The 17,128-nt window shown below is 39.4% G+C and overlaps 1 protein-coding gene across 1 annotated transcript in view; it reads left to right on the top strand.

The window, feature by feature from the left end:
- rspry1 (ring finger and SPRY domain containing 1) overlaps positions 1-17,128 on the top strand; it is an 82,359-nt gene that overhangs the window by 26,621 nt on the left and 38,610 nt on the right. The window contains exons 3-5 of the mRNA XM_080187112.1: positions 8,493-8,605; positions 13,497-13,623; positions 15,550-15,608. Of these exons, the coding sequence (XP_080043238.1) occupies positions 8,493-8,605; positions 13,497-13,623; positions 15,550-15,608 (299 nt within the window). The remainder of the gene's footprint in view (positions 1-8,492; positions 8,606-13,496; positions 13,624-15,549; positions 15,609-17,128) is intronic.

Raw genomic sequence — 17,128 nt, 5'->3', positions numbered from 1 at the left:
TGGTGACAGATTTGCTTCCCTAAAGGACATTTGTGAACCAGATAGGTCTTTACAACAATCACTGACGTTTTCATGGTCACCAGCTTTATATTCCAGATGTATTAATTGAATTCAAACTCATCCAGCTGCCATGTACCTAGAACATTATGCTGGCTTCTGGATTACTAATCCAGCAATATTCCCACTATACCATGGTCTCTCCAATTACTTAACTGAACCAGCCATAGAAATATCGACAAGAACAGGTCAGAGGCTGGGACTCATGCGACGAGTGAAGTGCTCCTTGGCTCCTTGACTCCCCAAAACCTGTTTGCCATCTTCAAGGCTCAAGTCAGCTGTTTGCTGGAATACTCTCTCATTGCCTGAATGAATGCAGCTCCAACAACACTTGAGGCTTCACATTATTTGAGACACATCAGCCTGCTTGATGGGCAGCCCATCCACCACATTTAAACATTGACTCCCTCCCATTGATGCACAGTTGCAACAATATATATCAAATACAAGATATGCTGCAGCAACCTGCCAAGTCCCCTTTGATAGCACCTTCTCAACTTAGAACCTCTGTCTCATAGAAGGAAAAGGGTGGTAGATGCCTGGAGCATCGCCTGAAAATTCCTTTCCCAGCCACACACTATCCTTACTTGAAATTATAATGCTCTTCCTTTATTGTCACAGGGTCAAAACCCTGGTTCTCCCTTCCTAACAGCACCCTGGACTGACTGACATTTGGACTGCACCACCAGCTTGTTGAGGGCAATTGGACATGAACAGCAAATGCACACGTCCCATGAAAAAAATTTGGAAAAAAAGTGTTCATTGTTATAGAGCTGACTTTTGAAAAATAACAATTGAGGCTTTTTGTTTTTACTGAGGTGGATATTCAGGACCAGACAGAAAAAGTTTAAATGTTTTGATTTTTCAACTTGACAGTCAAGTCTCTAAAGCATATTGTCCCTCTTTGCCATTTGAGCTACAATGATAGCAACTAGTTCGTGCTTAAATGAATATTTACCATTACGATTGCCATTATTTGCTAGAAATAGGAAAAGTATAAGATGGCTTAGCAGTACCTGAAACTTAAAATCTCTAAGAAGGCGTGTGTAAATTTATTCCAGGTTGGGGATGTAGAACACTGATTCCAACTCCAGTGAATTCTCCATCTCCTGATTTAATAATGCATTGTACTTTAAATCTGAAACTAATGACTTGGGAGAGGATCATAAATTTTTGCCTTGCTTTCCCCCCAAAACTTCTGAAACATTTTCTCCATGCCTTTATTATCTTGACAATTGAGCTTGTCATTTTGCTGATTTGCTTTACTGCTTCTAGTTTTTCTGAGACCTGTCCTGCACATCCACTCCTCCTGCTCATTTTGAACTCTTTGAAGTGTCTTTGAGGAGTAGCTTTTAAAATGTGAACACCTTAGTACATGCCTGCTGTAGGTTTGCCCAATGAAGTAACGGGCATGCTTATAGGCCTTAATCAGTGTGATTTGTATCTTGCGTTTGGAGAACTGAGTAATCTTGTAATTTTAGGTTCTATTCTCTCATTCCAGGCTTTGTCTGATAGCATCACTAAAATGGGAAATTTACTGTATTACACTGGGTGGCTGGCATTGCAATAATTAATTTGTGACACAGCCCTCTGAAACATCAGTGTACTTTGAGTTTTAAAGTTGTAGCTAAACAAGTCTTTAGCTTAAATGTAGTAAGTGTCACAAGTGTTTGCTTGATCTTTTGTTCTGGGCTAAATCCAATGCAACTCTGCCCTGCTTATGATTTAGGAGGAAAAATATCTTACTTACCTTGCCCTGCCCATGATCTAGTTCCTGGTCAAATAAGAACATAAGAACATAAGAAATAGGAGCAGGAGTAGGCCATCTGGCCCTTCGAGCCTGCCCCGCCATTCAATAAGATCATGGCTGATCTGTCGTGGCTCAGTTCCACTTTCCCGCCCTCTCCCCATAACCCTTAATCCCCTCTCTTATCAAAAACCCATCAACCCGCTTCTTAAAAATATTTAGCGAGGCAGCCTCCACCACTTCAACGGGCAGAGAATTCCAGAGATTCACCACCCTTTGAGTGAAGAAGTTCCTCCTCAACTCCGTTCTGAACCGCCCCCCCTTTATCTTGAGGCTGTGCCCCCTAGTCCTACTGTCTTTTTTGAGCGGGAAGAGTCTTTCCACCTCTATCCTATCCATCCCATTCATCATCTTATACGTCTCAATGAGATCTCCCCTCATTCTTCTAAACTCTAACGAGTACAAGCCTAGTTTATTCAGCCTCTCCTCATAGCTCAACCCCCTCAACTCCGGTATCAGCCTAGTAAACCTCCTCTGCACTCCCTCCAAGGCCAAAATATCCTTGCGCAGGTGCGGCGCCCAAAACTGCACACAGTACTCCAGCTGCGGCCTCACCAATGCCCTATACAGCTGCAGCAAGACCTCCCTACTTTTATATTCAATCCCTCAGCAGTCTGTAACACAGTTCACATTTGAAGATGCTGTGCTTAATTACTGAGTTTCACAGTTCATTTTCTGCACCTTTTTCAAGTGGTTTATCAACAGAATGGAATATAAATAATAGCTTGAATTTTACCAGTTCACAAAGGAGGCTCACCACCACCTTCTCGAGAGCAATGAGGGATGAACAACAGTTGCTAATCTTGCCACCAGTACTCTCCTGCCAAGCATAAATAGAAAAATTAGTTTTAGGGTTGGAGAGATTGAAAAATAATTAGGACCTAGTACATAGTTTTAAAAACCCCAGCTACATTTCATGAAAAAAGTTGTACCTTAATGAAGATATTTATCATGACAGTAGTGTAAAAAGTACAAATGTGTCAAAACGTTAACTTGCACCTTTTGAGGACTTCAGGGCACATATGCAGTTACTAGAAATTGCTGTCAATTTCACAGACTGCTGACCATTTCACTGTCATGTGAACTACAAAATCCAAGCTGGCGTGTTAGAGAGTATATACATATCTGTATTCCAGACTGCTAGTATCCACTGCTGCAAGTAGCAAAGTGTTTCACATCTTCCGTTAACTGGACACTATATATTGTGATATCAGTGTGCCGAATGGTCTCTTCTGTGCACTAGGGATTCTATGATCTTGAAGAAATTTTAACTATTGTGATCACCAGTCCTGTGTGAGGGGGAAAAAAAGCACAACACTGTTCATAGTACCAACTTCATCCCAATTTAGGAATTAGGTTGTATTAGTTTGAATGCAAATTAAGCTGTTACATAGAAATGAAATCCCTGGTATGTTTACAATGCATGGTTCATGACTTTTTATACTCTTTTTAGTGTTTCTCAAATACTAGAATTTTGAAATGTCCCTTTATTCATCAGTGTTTCTTTTGTATTGGGTTTTTTGGTTAAACAAATTTCATTCCTGAATTTAAGAATCAGATATATTGAAGTTGACTCTTCGGCATACCAATCCGCTCAACTATCAATGTATCTTTAATGTAAGGCCTGCTTTCATTTAGTTGGAGATGGAGTGATTAAGTCAGTAGCAAAATATGGTTGTGCTTTCTTTGTTTCAATTCCAGTTTTTCATAATTTGTGGTTCTTTAGCTTGAAGTCTTAGCCCTAAATTTGAAATTCATGTCATGGAATCAAAGTTACAACAGGAGTTTTTTGACTCATTAATACTGCACTAACTCAAAGGCAAGTATCTGCTCTCAACCTTTCTGTACGCAAATACTCAAGTTTCCTTATTAAATTTTGTTGTGTACTTGGAGTTAATACCACATGTGCGCACACAAAATTTACAACCTGGCCTTCCCATTTGTTTTATTAATCTGGAGTTCATATTAATAATTTGCCAACTAGTGGGACGTAGAAAAAGGTTCTGAGAATGTATCAAAGATTATTAAAAAAAAATTTTGAGCATTTTCCCTATGACTTACTTGATTCTGGGGCTAAAGTGTCTAATTGAGTAAACAGCTCACTTAATTATTACATTGCAGTGCCAATGCAATTGCATTATTTGTCTTCAATTTGGTGTTGGTTCAAGCCTTTTGTTTCCAAATTATTCAGAATAGAAAACTCCCAGTGTTTAATTTCCCACCTCTACGGAGTTAACTGATTTAAGTTGCAGTGTAGTTCTTGCTCCTGATCAGTTTCCTGCTTGGCCTGCAAATATGTACCAGTTAGCTGACCTTGCTGTGGAGCTTGCCTTGCCTTCCATTATTGAATTACTTCATGGTAATGTTGAGGGTGACCAAGGAGTTGCATCATTTAAACGATGTAAATAATGACCACTGCTCTCATGGAGCGCTCGCATACCTCACTTTGTGGGGAAGAAATCAAAATTAATTAATATTTTGTTTTAGAGTGGTTATTTATGTTAACCTGTTCTTATTTTGAATAAAGAATGGCATAACTTGAACAACTTGCATAGAGGAGCAGCTGAACTATGATGTGATACTGCTGAATCAGTGGCATTAGTTGAATTTAAACATTTTGCTTTATATTTTCAACATGTATGTACAAGGCTTTATAATGTCTTTAAAGCCACAGTCAGCCCACGATGTTGCGAATGGAGTATGTACAGTTTAATTTTGTGTAAAATGTTATTGATGTTTTTCGAATTCCACATTTACAAACCATGTTTTCTTTTACTGCAGTCTCCTTATGATAAATAGAGTTTTGCAAGCTATAAAGGCTGTTTATTTAAGTCATTCATGCCACATTTGTGTATATGGGGATGAGGTGGTCATGCAAGTGAGATCTATGCCTCTTGGGTGAAATATTATTCACACGTGTGCGCGCGCACACACACACACACACATGCATATATAGGTGCATAAATATATATTTATATATGATCTTTCTGTACCATATACCTGATTTCTGAGTATGATAGAGGTGCAGCATCAGTTTATACCTCAGACGGGAAGTGATTTTGAAAAAGGATCCAGTGGCAGCATAGTGTTGCTGCTAAGTGTTTTGATAAATCTTCTCTTCCCAGTAATCTAAATTGAGAAGCAGCCATGCGAAACAATTGCTTACAGGGATTATTGATCCGTAGGATTGTCAACAAAGATAAAAATTAAGTTTATTGAAAGAATAATTGAGACGGCAAGGGCTTTTCCGAAGCCACACGTCTACAATTTGTCTCGTACCTCACCTCATTAAGATTGAAAAGATTGCAGCATGCACTAAAACTAAATCATCTGTTAGAACATAATTGACTGTGCGGCAAATTAAATTGATTCTGTGGCATAGCTCCATTTGAATGTCGTGAGGTAATATCCATTTAAAGTGGGATTTTTTTATTTGTGCATCTAACGCACAAAATACTTGCGGCACAAACTGAATTTGGAGAGTTCAGTTGTCCACATGCTTTTCCTGATCCTTTTGCATCTGCATTTTGGGGCTTCAACGTCAGTTGCCAGCTTGAACAGTGAATGCAAACATTGCAAAAGAGAACCAGATGAGTACCTGCAGGAATTGTGAGGTTTTGAACAAATTGATATTGGGAAAGAAAAGGTATTGGATTTTAACAGTGGACAAGTCTCCAGGTTTGAATGAACTGTGTCCCAAGCTACTGAGGGAGGCAAGGGAGAAGATTGCAGGGACTCTGAGCTAATTTTTAATGCCTCTCCAGCCACAGGGGAAGTGCGAGAGGACTGGAGAACAGCTGATGATGATCTGTTTAAAAAGGGTGATAAAAATAAGAGAGGGTACCATAGACCAGTGTGTCTCATGTCAGTGGTAGGGAAATGAATTGAGAAAATTCTGAGGGAGAGCATCTGGAGACGACACTGATCAGCGGTGGTCAGCATCACTTTGTCAGAGGAAGTTCATGCCTAACACATTTGATTGAGGGGCTGACAAGTTGTGTAAGTGTGGATGATGCAGTTAATGTAATTTAAATGGATTTCAGTAAAGCCTTTAAGGTGACTTATAAAGAAGGCAAATGCACGTGGAATCCAAGGTAATTTTAAAGCGGATTCAAAATTGGCTCAGTGGTAGGAGACAGAAGGTGATGACAAAAGGCTGCTTTAATGACTGGGAGCCAGTGGCGTACCACAGGTATCTGTGCTGCATCCCCGTTGGTCATCCTTTACATAAAGACATGGATGACTGTGGGGGTTAGGATTAGCAAGTTTGCAGATAACAGGCTGTTTGGTTAACAGTGAGGTTGAGTGGCTTGGGCTATAAGAAGATGCAGACAGGATGATTAAATGGGTAGATAAGTAGCCGATGAAATTGAACCCTGAAAAGTGTGAGCTGATACACTTTGGAAGGAGTAATTTGACAAGGAGGTATTCAATCAGCAGCATGCACTAAGTTCTGTGGAATAAAGAGTCTTTGGTGTGTTTGTCCATGGATCCCTGAATGCAGAAAGGTATGCTAGTAGGATGATGAAAACGGTATATGGGATACTTGCCGTTATCAATTTGAGGCATTGATTACAAAATCAGGGAAGTCATGTTGGAGTTGTTTTCAACTTTGAGGCTACAGCTGAATTCCTGTGTGCAGTTCTGTTTGCCACATTATAGGAAGAATGTGATTGTATTAGAGGGGGTGCAGAGCAAATTTATTAGCATGCTGCCTGGGATGGAACATTTAAGTTATGAAGAGGGGTTGGAAAGGCTTGGTTGTTTTTGTTGGTCGTGATGTGAAGATGCCGGTGTTGGACTGGGGTAAGCGCAAGTCTCTCAACACCAGGTTAAAGTCCAACAGGTTTATTTGGTAGCAAAAGCCACCAGCTTTTGGAGTGCTGCTCCTTTGTCAGGTGAGTGAAGGAGCAGCGCTCCGAAAACTGGTGGCTTTTCCTACCAAATAAACCTGTTGGACTTTAACCTGGGGTTGTAAGACTTCTTGCTGTGTTTTTGTTGGAGCAGAGAAGACTGAGGGGCGACCTGATCGAGATGTATAACATTGAGAGACACGGACATGGTGGATAAGGAACAGCTATTCTGCTCAGTTGACGTGTCAGTCATGAGGAGATATAGATTTCAGGGTCAGGGGCTGGAGTTTTCGTGGGTGTGAGAAATAATTTTTTTTTGTCTGGAATGTGCTACCTGGCAGTGTAGTAGAGATAAGTTAGATCACATCTTTTTAAAAGTACCTCTGAACATGTGGCACATCATAACATTCAAGGCTATGGATGAAGTGCTGGTAAATGGAATTAAATGGGAGTTCAGGTGTTTCTTGTGTGCTGATGCAAACTTGATGAGCAGAAGGGCCTCTTCTGCGCTGTATGATTCCGAGTGTGAGACGTTGTCAGTTCTTGGGTGATATAGTACCTGGTCGTCATCTCCTCGACCTGCCTTTTTGGATTTGCCTTGGTCAGACAATGTCCAAGATTTGTCCCCCCCCCCCCCCAACCAGAATCTATGTATTTGTTTCCCTCAGGACATTACATGTTGCTGGTGGGTGGGGTGAGGAATATTGATGATATGTTGACTATTTGGAAGTACTACATCAGTGGACCTTAAGGACCAGATAGCCTTTTCTGGTATCTTGCTGTGTATGAAGCACTCAGATGTACCTTTATACTAATGACAATTCAGTGGCTTCAGACCTGCTTTTTATTTTTCTGGTTTGTTGGCTTTTGCAAATGGTTAAAATTGATTTGGAGACCTAACCACATTACTTATGGTGGTATAAAGAAATCTTTAGCAGCGAATTCAACCAGTCTATCCACACAACTACTACTGGGTTTTTTTTAAATGTATGCGGGACTGTCTGTCGGGATGCAATTGAAATGTGCGAGGCCGTTTACATTGTTAATTCCTATAACAGCTTGGATGGAGCCAGTGAACCAACATTGAAACAAATGCCTTTATTTGTGTCAAATACTTGGTATGCTTTCTTTTTATCGTAAGCAAAATTTAGTTGCTTTTGCAGGAATCTTCACACATTGCAAAGCCAGACTAAATTTGGCATCAGATTTGGCATGGGAAGAACAGATTAATAATTTAGGCAGGTCTTTGTTGCTTTTGCATTACTATGGATCTGAAACTTTTTTCTTCAGAAAGGAAGAGTGAAATTTATTTTCTGCAAACTGGGTCACTCACTGAGAAGCAGTGGAGTACATGTTTCCTCAATATTTTTTGTACATTTGAGGATTTGTTTTCACAGAATGAGTGGTATTTTTCACAGCGGAGACTGAGTTTTAATATTGAAGTATTAAAATATCCCTGTTTTTAAAAGGAGGTGTTCACTTGAATAGTAAAAACCATGTATGTCTCGGCAGTTTTAGGTTGTAATTTATTTTGACTAGTCGTCGTTTTAAAAGCCAACACATGGTATTTGATTCAATGTATTGTTCACTTGTGTATTTTTGAAAATCCTTTCTAAAAGTGAGATTTTGAAGTTATTGTGTTACTTGAAGATGCACCTTTTTTTGGATATTTCACTTTGGTCTAGAATGAGAACGTTTTAAGATTTGCATGTATGTTCTAAAACTTCACTGAATTTTTGACTGGATCTAATGTATGTTTTCTTCCTTGGTGATAGATGAAGGTTGGCTGGAAGTAGTACAGTCCCTGATCAGAGTTATTCCTCTGGAAGATCCTTTAGGGCCAGCTGTCATTACTTTACTGCTTGATGAGTGTCCGCTGCCAACCAAAGTAAGTGGTGCATTGTTTTTCTCTCCAGTGCTATTGTTTATCGTCTTTTTAAATAAATGACTCATTCTAATATTGTATACAACATTCCATTTAAAAACATTTTATAATTATTTAATTAGTCATTATGCTCTGCATTAAACCGTTGGAATTATCAGAAATGTTTCAGCACTAAGATTATCAAGCAGCGGTATGAAATTCCTTGGGCTGTTTGATACGATCTTGGCTGACCATCTACGTCCACCATTTTCTATAAATCCCTTAACTTCCTGACAGATAAATTTTTGGTGTATCTCAGCATTGAATATGTTCAATGGTTATAGTATCCACAACTTTCTGGTAATTATAAACATTGGCAGCCCTCGCAGTGAAGAAAATTCTCCTCATCATCTTAAATTACTTGACCCTACCTTCCCAGCACACTTTACCTCACCAGAGGCCCTGCCTCTGTGTTCTAGATTACCCAGTTGGGAGAGCCCAATACCTACCCTTTCAAGCCCTTTCTGAATGTTGGATGTTCAAATGAAATGGCCTCTTCTTTCAAGCTCTGGAGAGTATAAAGGCCTGATTTATTCAAACTGTTAGCATAAGACAGCCCTCTTATCTGCAAGGTTTGATTCTGGACCCTTGCTATTTGCATGTATGTTAATGATTTGGTAGGTTGATAATTAGTATGGAGGACAGGCGTAGACTGCAAAAGGATACAAGTGGACTGGATAGTTAGAGCAGTGAAATGGAATTCAACCTGGAAGTTTGAGATAATGGACTTGGGGAGGGTTAACAAGGCAAAGGATTATATGATGAATGATAGGACCCTGGAAAGTACTAAAGATTAGAGGGAGTTTGAAGTGCATATCCACAAATACCCTAGTGTGGCACAGAAAATTGAAAGGGTGATTAAGAAGGCATATGGTTAGGACCAGAGTACAAGAATAGGGAGGTCATGCAGGAACTGGACAAAACGCTGGTTAGGCCACAACAGGAATAATACATGCAATCCTGGGCACCACTTTATAGGAAGGAAATCAGTGGACTGGTATCAGCAAAGATCGGATAAGCTGGGGTTGGTTTTCTTGGAGCAGCAATAGTTGAGAGGGGACTTGATAGGGATATGCAAGATTTATGAGGGGCATAGCATAGGTGGGTGCTGTTTCCGTTAGCTGATGAGTCAATAAACAGGGAGCATAGATTTAAGGTGAGAGGGAAAAGGCAAAAAAAAAGAGTTGAGGAGAAACTTTTCACCCAGAGGGCACTGGGAGTCTGGAATTCACTGTTAGAAAGGGTTCTTGAGTCAGAAAATCTCATAACATTTGGTAAGTATTTAGATATTCACTTTTGTTGCAATAGCCTCCAAGACTATGGACCAAGTGCTGGAAAATGGGATTAGTGCAGACAGATATTTGACCAGCATGGATGCAGTGGGCCAGATGGCCTTCTGTGCAGTAAACAGCTACGAATCCCAGAGGGTCAATCTTGTGAACCTTTTACTATACCATCTCCAAGCTAGTTATGTCATCCTTTTTTAAATATGGAGACCAAAACTATGCATTGTGCTCCACATGGTCTCACCAAAGCCCTCAATGTTTTGAATTTTCTAAACTAATAATTTAAATCAACATTGAATCCTGTAATAAATATCCAGTTCTTTTTCGTGTTAATGTTTTATAATGTTTAGTTGTGGAGTAATTAACATTTAACATCAGAGAATTGGGTAATTGTGACTAAAGCAAACTTGAGTCAATTACACTTAAAATTTGGGGCCATGTTGCTTTAGAGGTAAAGAGCTAGAAATGCAAATCCAGAAAACAGCAGGTAGACTTACTTTGTGGGTGAAATAAGAAATGTATGTATACTGCTTGCAAGGAAATGCAGTCTAGAGAGATGGTTACTCTAGGAATTAAAGGCTCTTTAGTTTTGAAATTAATATTTTATTAGTGTCACGAGTAGGCTCACATTAACACTGCAATGATGTTGCTGAGAAATTCCTCTAGCCTCGATACTCTGGCACCAGTTGACTAAGGGAGAATTTAGCATGACCAATGTACCTAACCAGGATATCTTTCAGATTGTGGGAGCAAAATGGAGCACTTGGAGGGAACCAGCACAGGAGTGACCCAAGCTGGGAATTTAATCTGGATCCCTGGCACTGAGGCAGTAGTGTTAATCATTGTGCTGCCCATATGCTAAATTAGTTTAAAAGCATTCAGGAACACTGAAAGACTGCATCTTTAAGAAAATGTGTGGAATATATGAAAACCAAATAATATATTTGCCGGGCAATTGAGTGTTCTGCAGTGAGGAGAGAGGATGCTGAAGGGGTGCCTTTGTTGGCAGGATCCAGGCTATGTGGCTCCCAAGGTTTCTTCTGAGTCCGTTCAGTGGTAGCTGACATTGCAATTTTGACTTCACATTCTCAGTTCACAGAGAAACTCTGGGCTGTTGGGCTCATGAAGGTCCTAGGGAGGTCAAAAGGCCATTGATTCTGTTCCAAGCAGTTAGATCCCAAAACCCTGGGACCCATTTAGTGCTCTCTGCAGCTGGGAGACTGGAGAAATCCTGGGTAGTGTCAGGTTAGTCAAGTTTGCAGTCTGCGAAAAAGGTTGGAAGTGTGCTGGTAATGAGAGGTATGATTGCAGCTTTGGATTTTGTGGAATGTAGGAGGGAGAGATGGAACCGTTGGGAGGTGAACAGTTGTTCTGGCAGTCTGAGTAAGAGTGGATGAGGGAATTCAGTGGCTTGATCTTCAAAATTGAAATCCTCTGAGGGTAAGTTTTATTGAAAGACTCATTGGTAACTAATATTTTGGTGTGGTTGCTGAGAGTTCCATGGCATCTGTTTTGTTTGTATTTGCTGTTTTAATGTGCAGTATGGTGTGTTTGATTTCGGTGTGCCTATTAATTCATATTTACCTTGTGTTATTTCTGAATGTTAGAGTATAATTGTAGATAGTTTTACTTGCTGACCTTGTATAGTAAAGTTTATTTCGTTTGTTTCAAACTGGAATCTTGTGGCTTTGTTCTCTTAAGTACCTGAGATTTCAAACTTTCTGCTTTAAATGAAAAGCTACTGATCCCTAACCGGATCAAAACAATCCAAATGTTTTCAAACTATTACAAGTGGTAAAACTAAATGGGAAGCTTCTAAAATGTGTTAAAACAAATTTGTGAATTTTCAAAAACCATCCCATCTAATACAATAGGTGAAAAACGTAAATAGATTGCTCACTTAATGCATCCAACATTTAGCGTGACCACTGGGGGAGCTCAAGAATACCCAATGTCTTGACACTTTTTTTAAAAAGAATGGTGGAAATGGACTGATTATGTGATCAATGCAAGCCCATGTAATTCAAAATTTAAAAAAATTAGATCAGCTAAATTTAGCAAGATTGCTGGTTGGGGTAAAGATCGGTTGGTGAGTATTTTGGTCTTGTATTTTTGCGTTTCGTTTTGTGGACGGGGGTCGGGTGTGGGCAATGCTCAAACAGGCTGTATACCTTTAGGGGGTAAAACATCTGGTACCATTTTATTCAAAATATTATTTCTTTTATGCAAATGTTACACACCTGAAATGAGAGGTTTTGTTAGTACGGTCATACTTTCTAAATATTTCATTACTTCCCATCAGCTATTTGAGTGCTTCAATGCAATCGAGTTCATTACCTGTAAAATCAAAAGTTGGGTCAAGACGATTGGGAACTTCCAGGAAAGGATGAGCACAGAAACTTGCTGGTTCTTCACTGCAGCAAGGTGGTCTATGTGAGCCATAGAATTCGATTCTGGGAAGCCACCATTTGTATTTTATGACCCAAAATAAAAATATAAGACATAAAGGTGTCGAATCTCATTTGAGACAGATCAGCCGAAAACAGTTCAAATTGTCGTCCTATTCATGTCCAGCGACTTTTGGGATGAGCTAACTTGTGCTTTCGGTGAGCTGACATGGATTTGACAGGCTAGGTGGCCATCGTCTCCTGTGCTGTAACCATTCTAGATCTTAATTGGCCCAGGCACCCTGTAAATGGATATTAACTCATGTACATGGCATATGATGGTCCAGTAGCCTGAAGTGTATTATGCAAGTTATATCTGCCTTTTAAGTTAGTGGAAGAATGTATATAAATTGGCTGACCCTAATTACAATGAACTTAATCTGGTTAAATAGTCATGAAAGATTTTGTGTACTCTGGTTAGTAAATTGATTTTCCATGGTTTGAATGGAACATCTGCCTGTATGGTTGGATTTATTTTCCCATCGTGTACCATACTAATGTTGATTTTTTTAAAAAAAAGTGATATTAAATAACACAAGTTGTTATTGATCCTTTCATTTACTGTATGCTCTGTAGTTATGAGGAAGTGGGTGTTATGGCGAGGATTGTTATCAATGTGATCCCTGCCTTGTGTTCAAGGTTAAATCTGCTTCCATGAGCAGAGAATCTTGTAGGAACAATAGTCTATTTTACACTCAGGTTAGTTAGCTCTGAATTTCAGCTTATTACTTAAACCTGCTTTGGGATAACCCACCTTGCTTTTATCTTAATGAGTATAAAAATGCTACAGGTAGACTACTACCTACAGATGTTAAATATACCTTTTGCCAAATTAAAACTATGTGAGCAAAAAAATGTGGACACCAGTCATCAAATTATATATCACCTGGTCTGATTTATAGAATGGCAGCTATAACCCTTGCAATTTAAAAGTTTGTATTTTGCGAAGGACTAGCCCTGTTTTGAATCTGATTTGCACTAGAGGGAATTGACTTAACTAGTGATAAAACCAAGGATAAAGTTGCCATTGCTGTGTTTTGATGCAGTGAATCAATTTTGATATTCATGTGAATGAATAATAAATGTGAAACCACACTAACTGTTTTGTATTTTTGTTTTAAGGATGCATTACAGAAATTGTCAGAAATGTTGAATTTAAGTGCATCTCTAGCAAAGCAAGATGCTTGCAATCCAGCTAAGCACCGCAATACTACTGCAGTACTGGGATGCCTGGCTGAAAAGCTAGCAGGTATGGCAATCAGTTTTTTAGCCCCAGATTTCTTGGGTTTTCTTGACTAAGCACAATAATCTCATATTTGAATTGATCTTTGTTTAAGCACAAACTTAGTTACTACATAACTAATATAAGAATTGGTGGTATATCAGACTGAACAGGTTCTATTGTAGCACAGTGGATACTGAAGTTGTTTAGTATTTCATCCTAATGCAGTGATCAACTGCTTTTGCCACTGCTTCACGTAATTTCAAGTCTTAAAATCATATGTAAAACAGTGTATAGATACACTTGTACACAGTATATGTGCCAGTGCAGGCTGCATCAATTATGGTAGCATTGCTTCATCACTGTTTTAGAAGCAGTAGTAGCTGGGTGATAACACACTAGCAAGAAGATTGGAAACTTCTGTGGGTGTGGAGATGTTTACTGCTTTGCACTGTATATCTTAATAAATTGTCAAACTGTAGCTCTTAGCTTGCACCTGTTCAATCATAGGAGCTATTTTGAGTGATATGTTAGCATCCTTAGTTCTTAGGGGCAAGAAGAAAAATGGACTTTTGAGCATCTTAATTGTTTTTCGCAAGCAGCAGACTTGCTATCATTCGTTCCCATTATTACAAAATGCAGATGGTGGAGGATAGTTTTTTTTTTAGTGCCCATCCATACTAGCTTATCACTTATTATCATATTGTGCAAATCTTCAGTGTTATTTTTGTGAAAACTGTCAAACTGTTACTGGTGGCCTAATGAACAAAAAGTGGCTTTTGTATCTCATAGAATCCTTACAGTGCAGAAGGAGGCAGTTCAGCCCATCAAGTCTGCACTGATTCTCCTACAGAGCGTCTTGCCCAAGCCCTATCCCTGCAACCTGACATATATTTACCCACCAATTCCCCTAAGTTACACACCTTGGTACGCTAAATGGCAATTTAGCATAGCCAATCCATCTACCCTGCACATCTTCAGACTGAGAGGAAACCAGCACACCCGATGTCCCTGGCGCTGTGAGGCAGCAGTGCTTATCACTGTGCCAATTGGACCAAAAGATGCCAAACTCAATTATTGCAGAATTTATCTCACCATTGAATTCTGGAAATTTAACATTGAACTTCATCTAAGAAGAGGAAAAATGATCCAAGGATCCTGTTCATGATTCTACATGAGTCTGGCTTTAAAATGCACGTTGCTTATTTTCCTCAGTAGATGACAATCTTGGACATATCTCTCTGAAATAGCTTAGCAGGCCCCTCATAACCATACAAAGAATAACAAGAAAGCACTGTTGGATGCACCTTCACACATTAAAATTAAGTAAAGTTTGCCACCAAATCACAAGGAAAATCAAGTGAGTAATAAATGATCGTTTCCAGTGGTTCCCTCATCCAGTGAATGAAAGTATTGGTGCTTCAGAAGCGTGGTAGAAAGGGAAAATACATCTTCCAAAGAATGATCAAATCCATTGCTGAAAATTAGTTTTATGCTCATGAAGGCTGTTCTCGCTGTGAAGAACAGATCAAAGTAGTTGCTTGTCTTGCAAATGTAAATCCTACATATGCAATTTTAAGTGTGCTTTTGCTGCTGTAAACGGAAAAAAAGCACTTCTGCACCGTTTGGTGTTTTGCATTGGGTATTGTCAAACCTTTAAGTTCCTGCAATGCAGGTATAGTGTTGACTTAAGACAGATTGTTTGCCTCCTTAATTAGATGTGTGCCTTTGAACGTTCTGACACAACGCAGCTTTGAATTGAACTAAATTTTCATCCAGTAAATTAACTTCATTGGCAAATCTTGAAACAACAGAAAATAGTAACTTTTGAAATGAAAAAAGTATAAGTTTCTTCAAAAACTGTGGAGTTCCAAATAATACTGTTTATTTTCAATGATAACACATTCTCATAGAGAGGTGCAAATTCTCTGATAAAACTTCTAATGTTTACAGGTCCTGCCAGCATAGGTCTTCTCAGTCCAGGGACTTTGGAATATTTACTGGAAAGTTTGGTGAGTACTGGCAATTAGAGTGAAATTACTGGACCATGTCAACCTCATTAAATGGGTAAATGAAAGTATTCCTACATTAAAATCAGTTAACACCAAATGCTGGAAAATCTCAGCAGGTCTGACAGCATCTGTGGCAAGAGAACAGAGCTAATCTTGAGTCTTGACATTGGCTCTACTCTCTCTCCACAGATGCTGTCACATCAGCTGAGATTTTCCAGCATTTTCCGTTTTTGTATCTGATTCCAACATCTGCAGTATTGTGCTTTTATCGTAAAAAATCAAATAATGCTTTTTTTTTTGACACTTGGTGTTTTTGGATCATGTCTGTACTTTACACATCATAAACGTACGATCAGTTTTGAATAATCTAGACTGAACTTCGATCAAATTGTGTGATTAAATGATTAATGAAGCAGGTAGGTTTTAAAAGATGCGTTTAAACAAAGGGGTGGAGAGGTTTTGGGAAGGAATTCCAGAGCTTGGCCTAGATTGCTTGAAGGCACAAGTGCAATGATTGAAGGATGCACATGAAACCAGAGTCTGAGGGACAGAGAGCACTTGGAGTGCAGACATGATCTAAATGCTGCAGGGAAGAGTGCAATAATTATTACTTGTCTGAATGGCTGCCCTAAGTTACAGCTGTCCTTTTGATCATGCTGCTTTCACACGTTGTCGAGTATGAATTCCAGTGGCATTTCCATGATACTAGTCCTGTTGTCCTTCTTGCTGATGGAGTTTGCAGATGAAGGGATTTGCTGTTGAGGAAATTTTTTTTTAAAACTTTATTCCAATCCAATCAAGTCAACTTAAAACCAATTCAGAGTCCCAACAAGTTGGGACATTCCCAATTCAAGCTGACAAGACAGGGCTCTCACCTCCTGTCTTGGGCTTGACCTACATGATCCAAGCTGTTTGGATTAGGTGTGGCTCCACCTCCAAGGCTTGATCTAATTTGCATCTTAGCCCAAAGGCCCAGATGCTGCTTTAAAAAATTGCTTCGAATGAAGCTGAAATGTAACTTAATGACTTCAACCAAGTGCAGCATGTCGATACTTCACTTGATCTTAGCCAAGACGTCGAGGAAATTATTATTCCTGCGCGATGGTGTGGTGCATCCTGTGGATTATGCAGTTGGAATGTGTTGGCAATGGGGGTTAATAGAGGTAATACTATTTTCTGGTAGGGATTGCACTTCATGGAAATTTATGTAAAGTATAATCTTCAAAAAACCAACTTTTGCAATTGGTTATGGACATCAATCTTGAATGTCAACCCACGAAAGCAACTGACCTGGATGGGGGTACCCAGACGAGCGCTCAGTCCTGCACGGACCAGCTGGTGGGAGTATTCAGATATCTTCCAACCTCTCCTTACATCATCTGAGGTCCCTACCTGCTTCAAGAAGACGACCATCATCCTGGTACCAAAGAAAAGCCAGGCAGGATCACTTAATGACAATCGTATGGTGGCTCTGACACTCATCATTACGAAGTGCTTTGAAAGGTTAATCATGGCACAAA

Source organism: Carcharhinus amblyrhynchos, chromosome 4 (assembly GCF_965287045.1).
Source record: "Carcharhinus amblyrhynchos chromosome 4, sCarAmb.v2.hapA, whole genome shotgun sequence".
Lineage (NCBI taxonomy): Eukaryota > Metazoa > Chordata > Chondrichthyes > Carcharhiniformes > Carcharhinidae > Carcharhinus > Carcharhinus amblyrhynchos.
The sequence above is the reverse complement of the archived record's forward strand: the minus strand, read 5'-3'. Positions and strand labels throughout refer to the sequence as shown.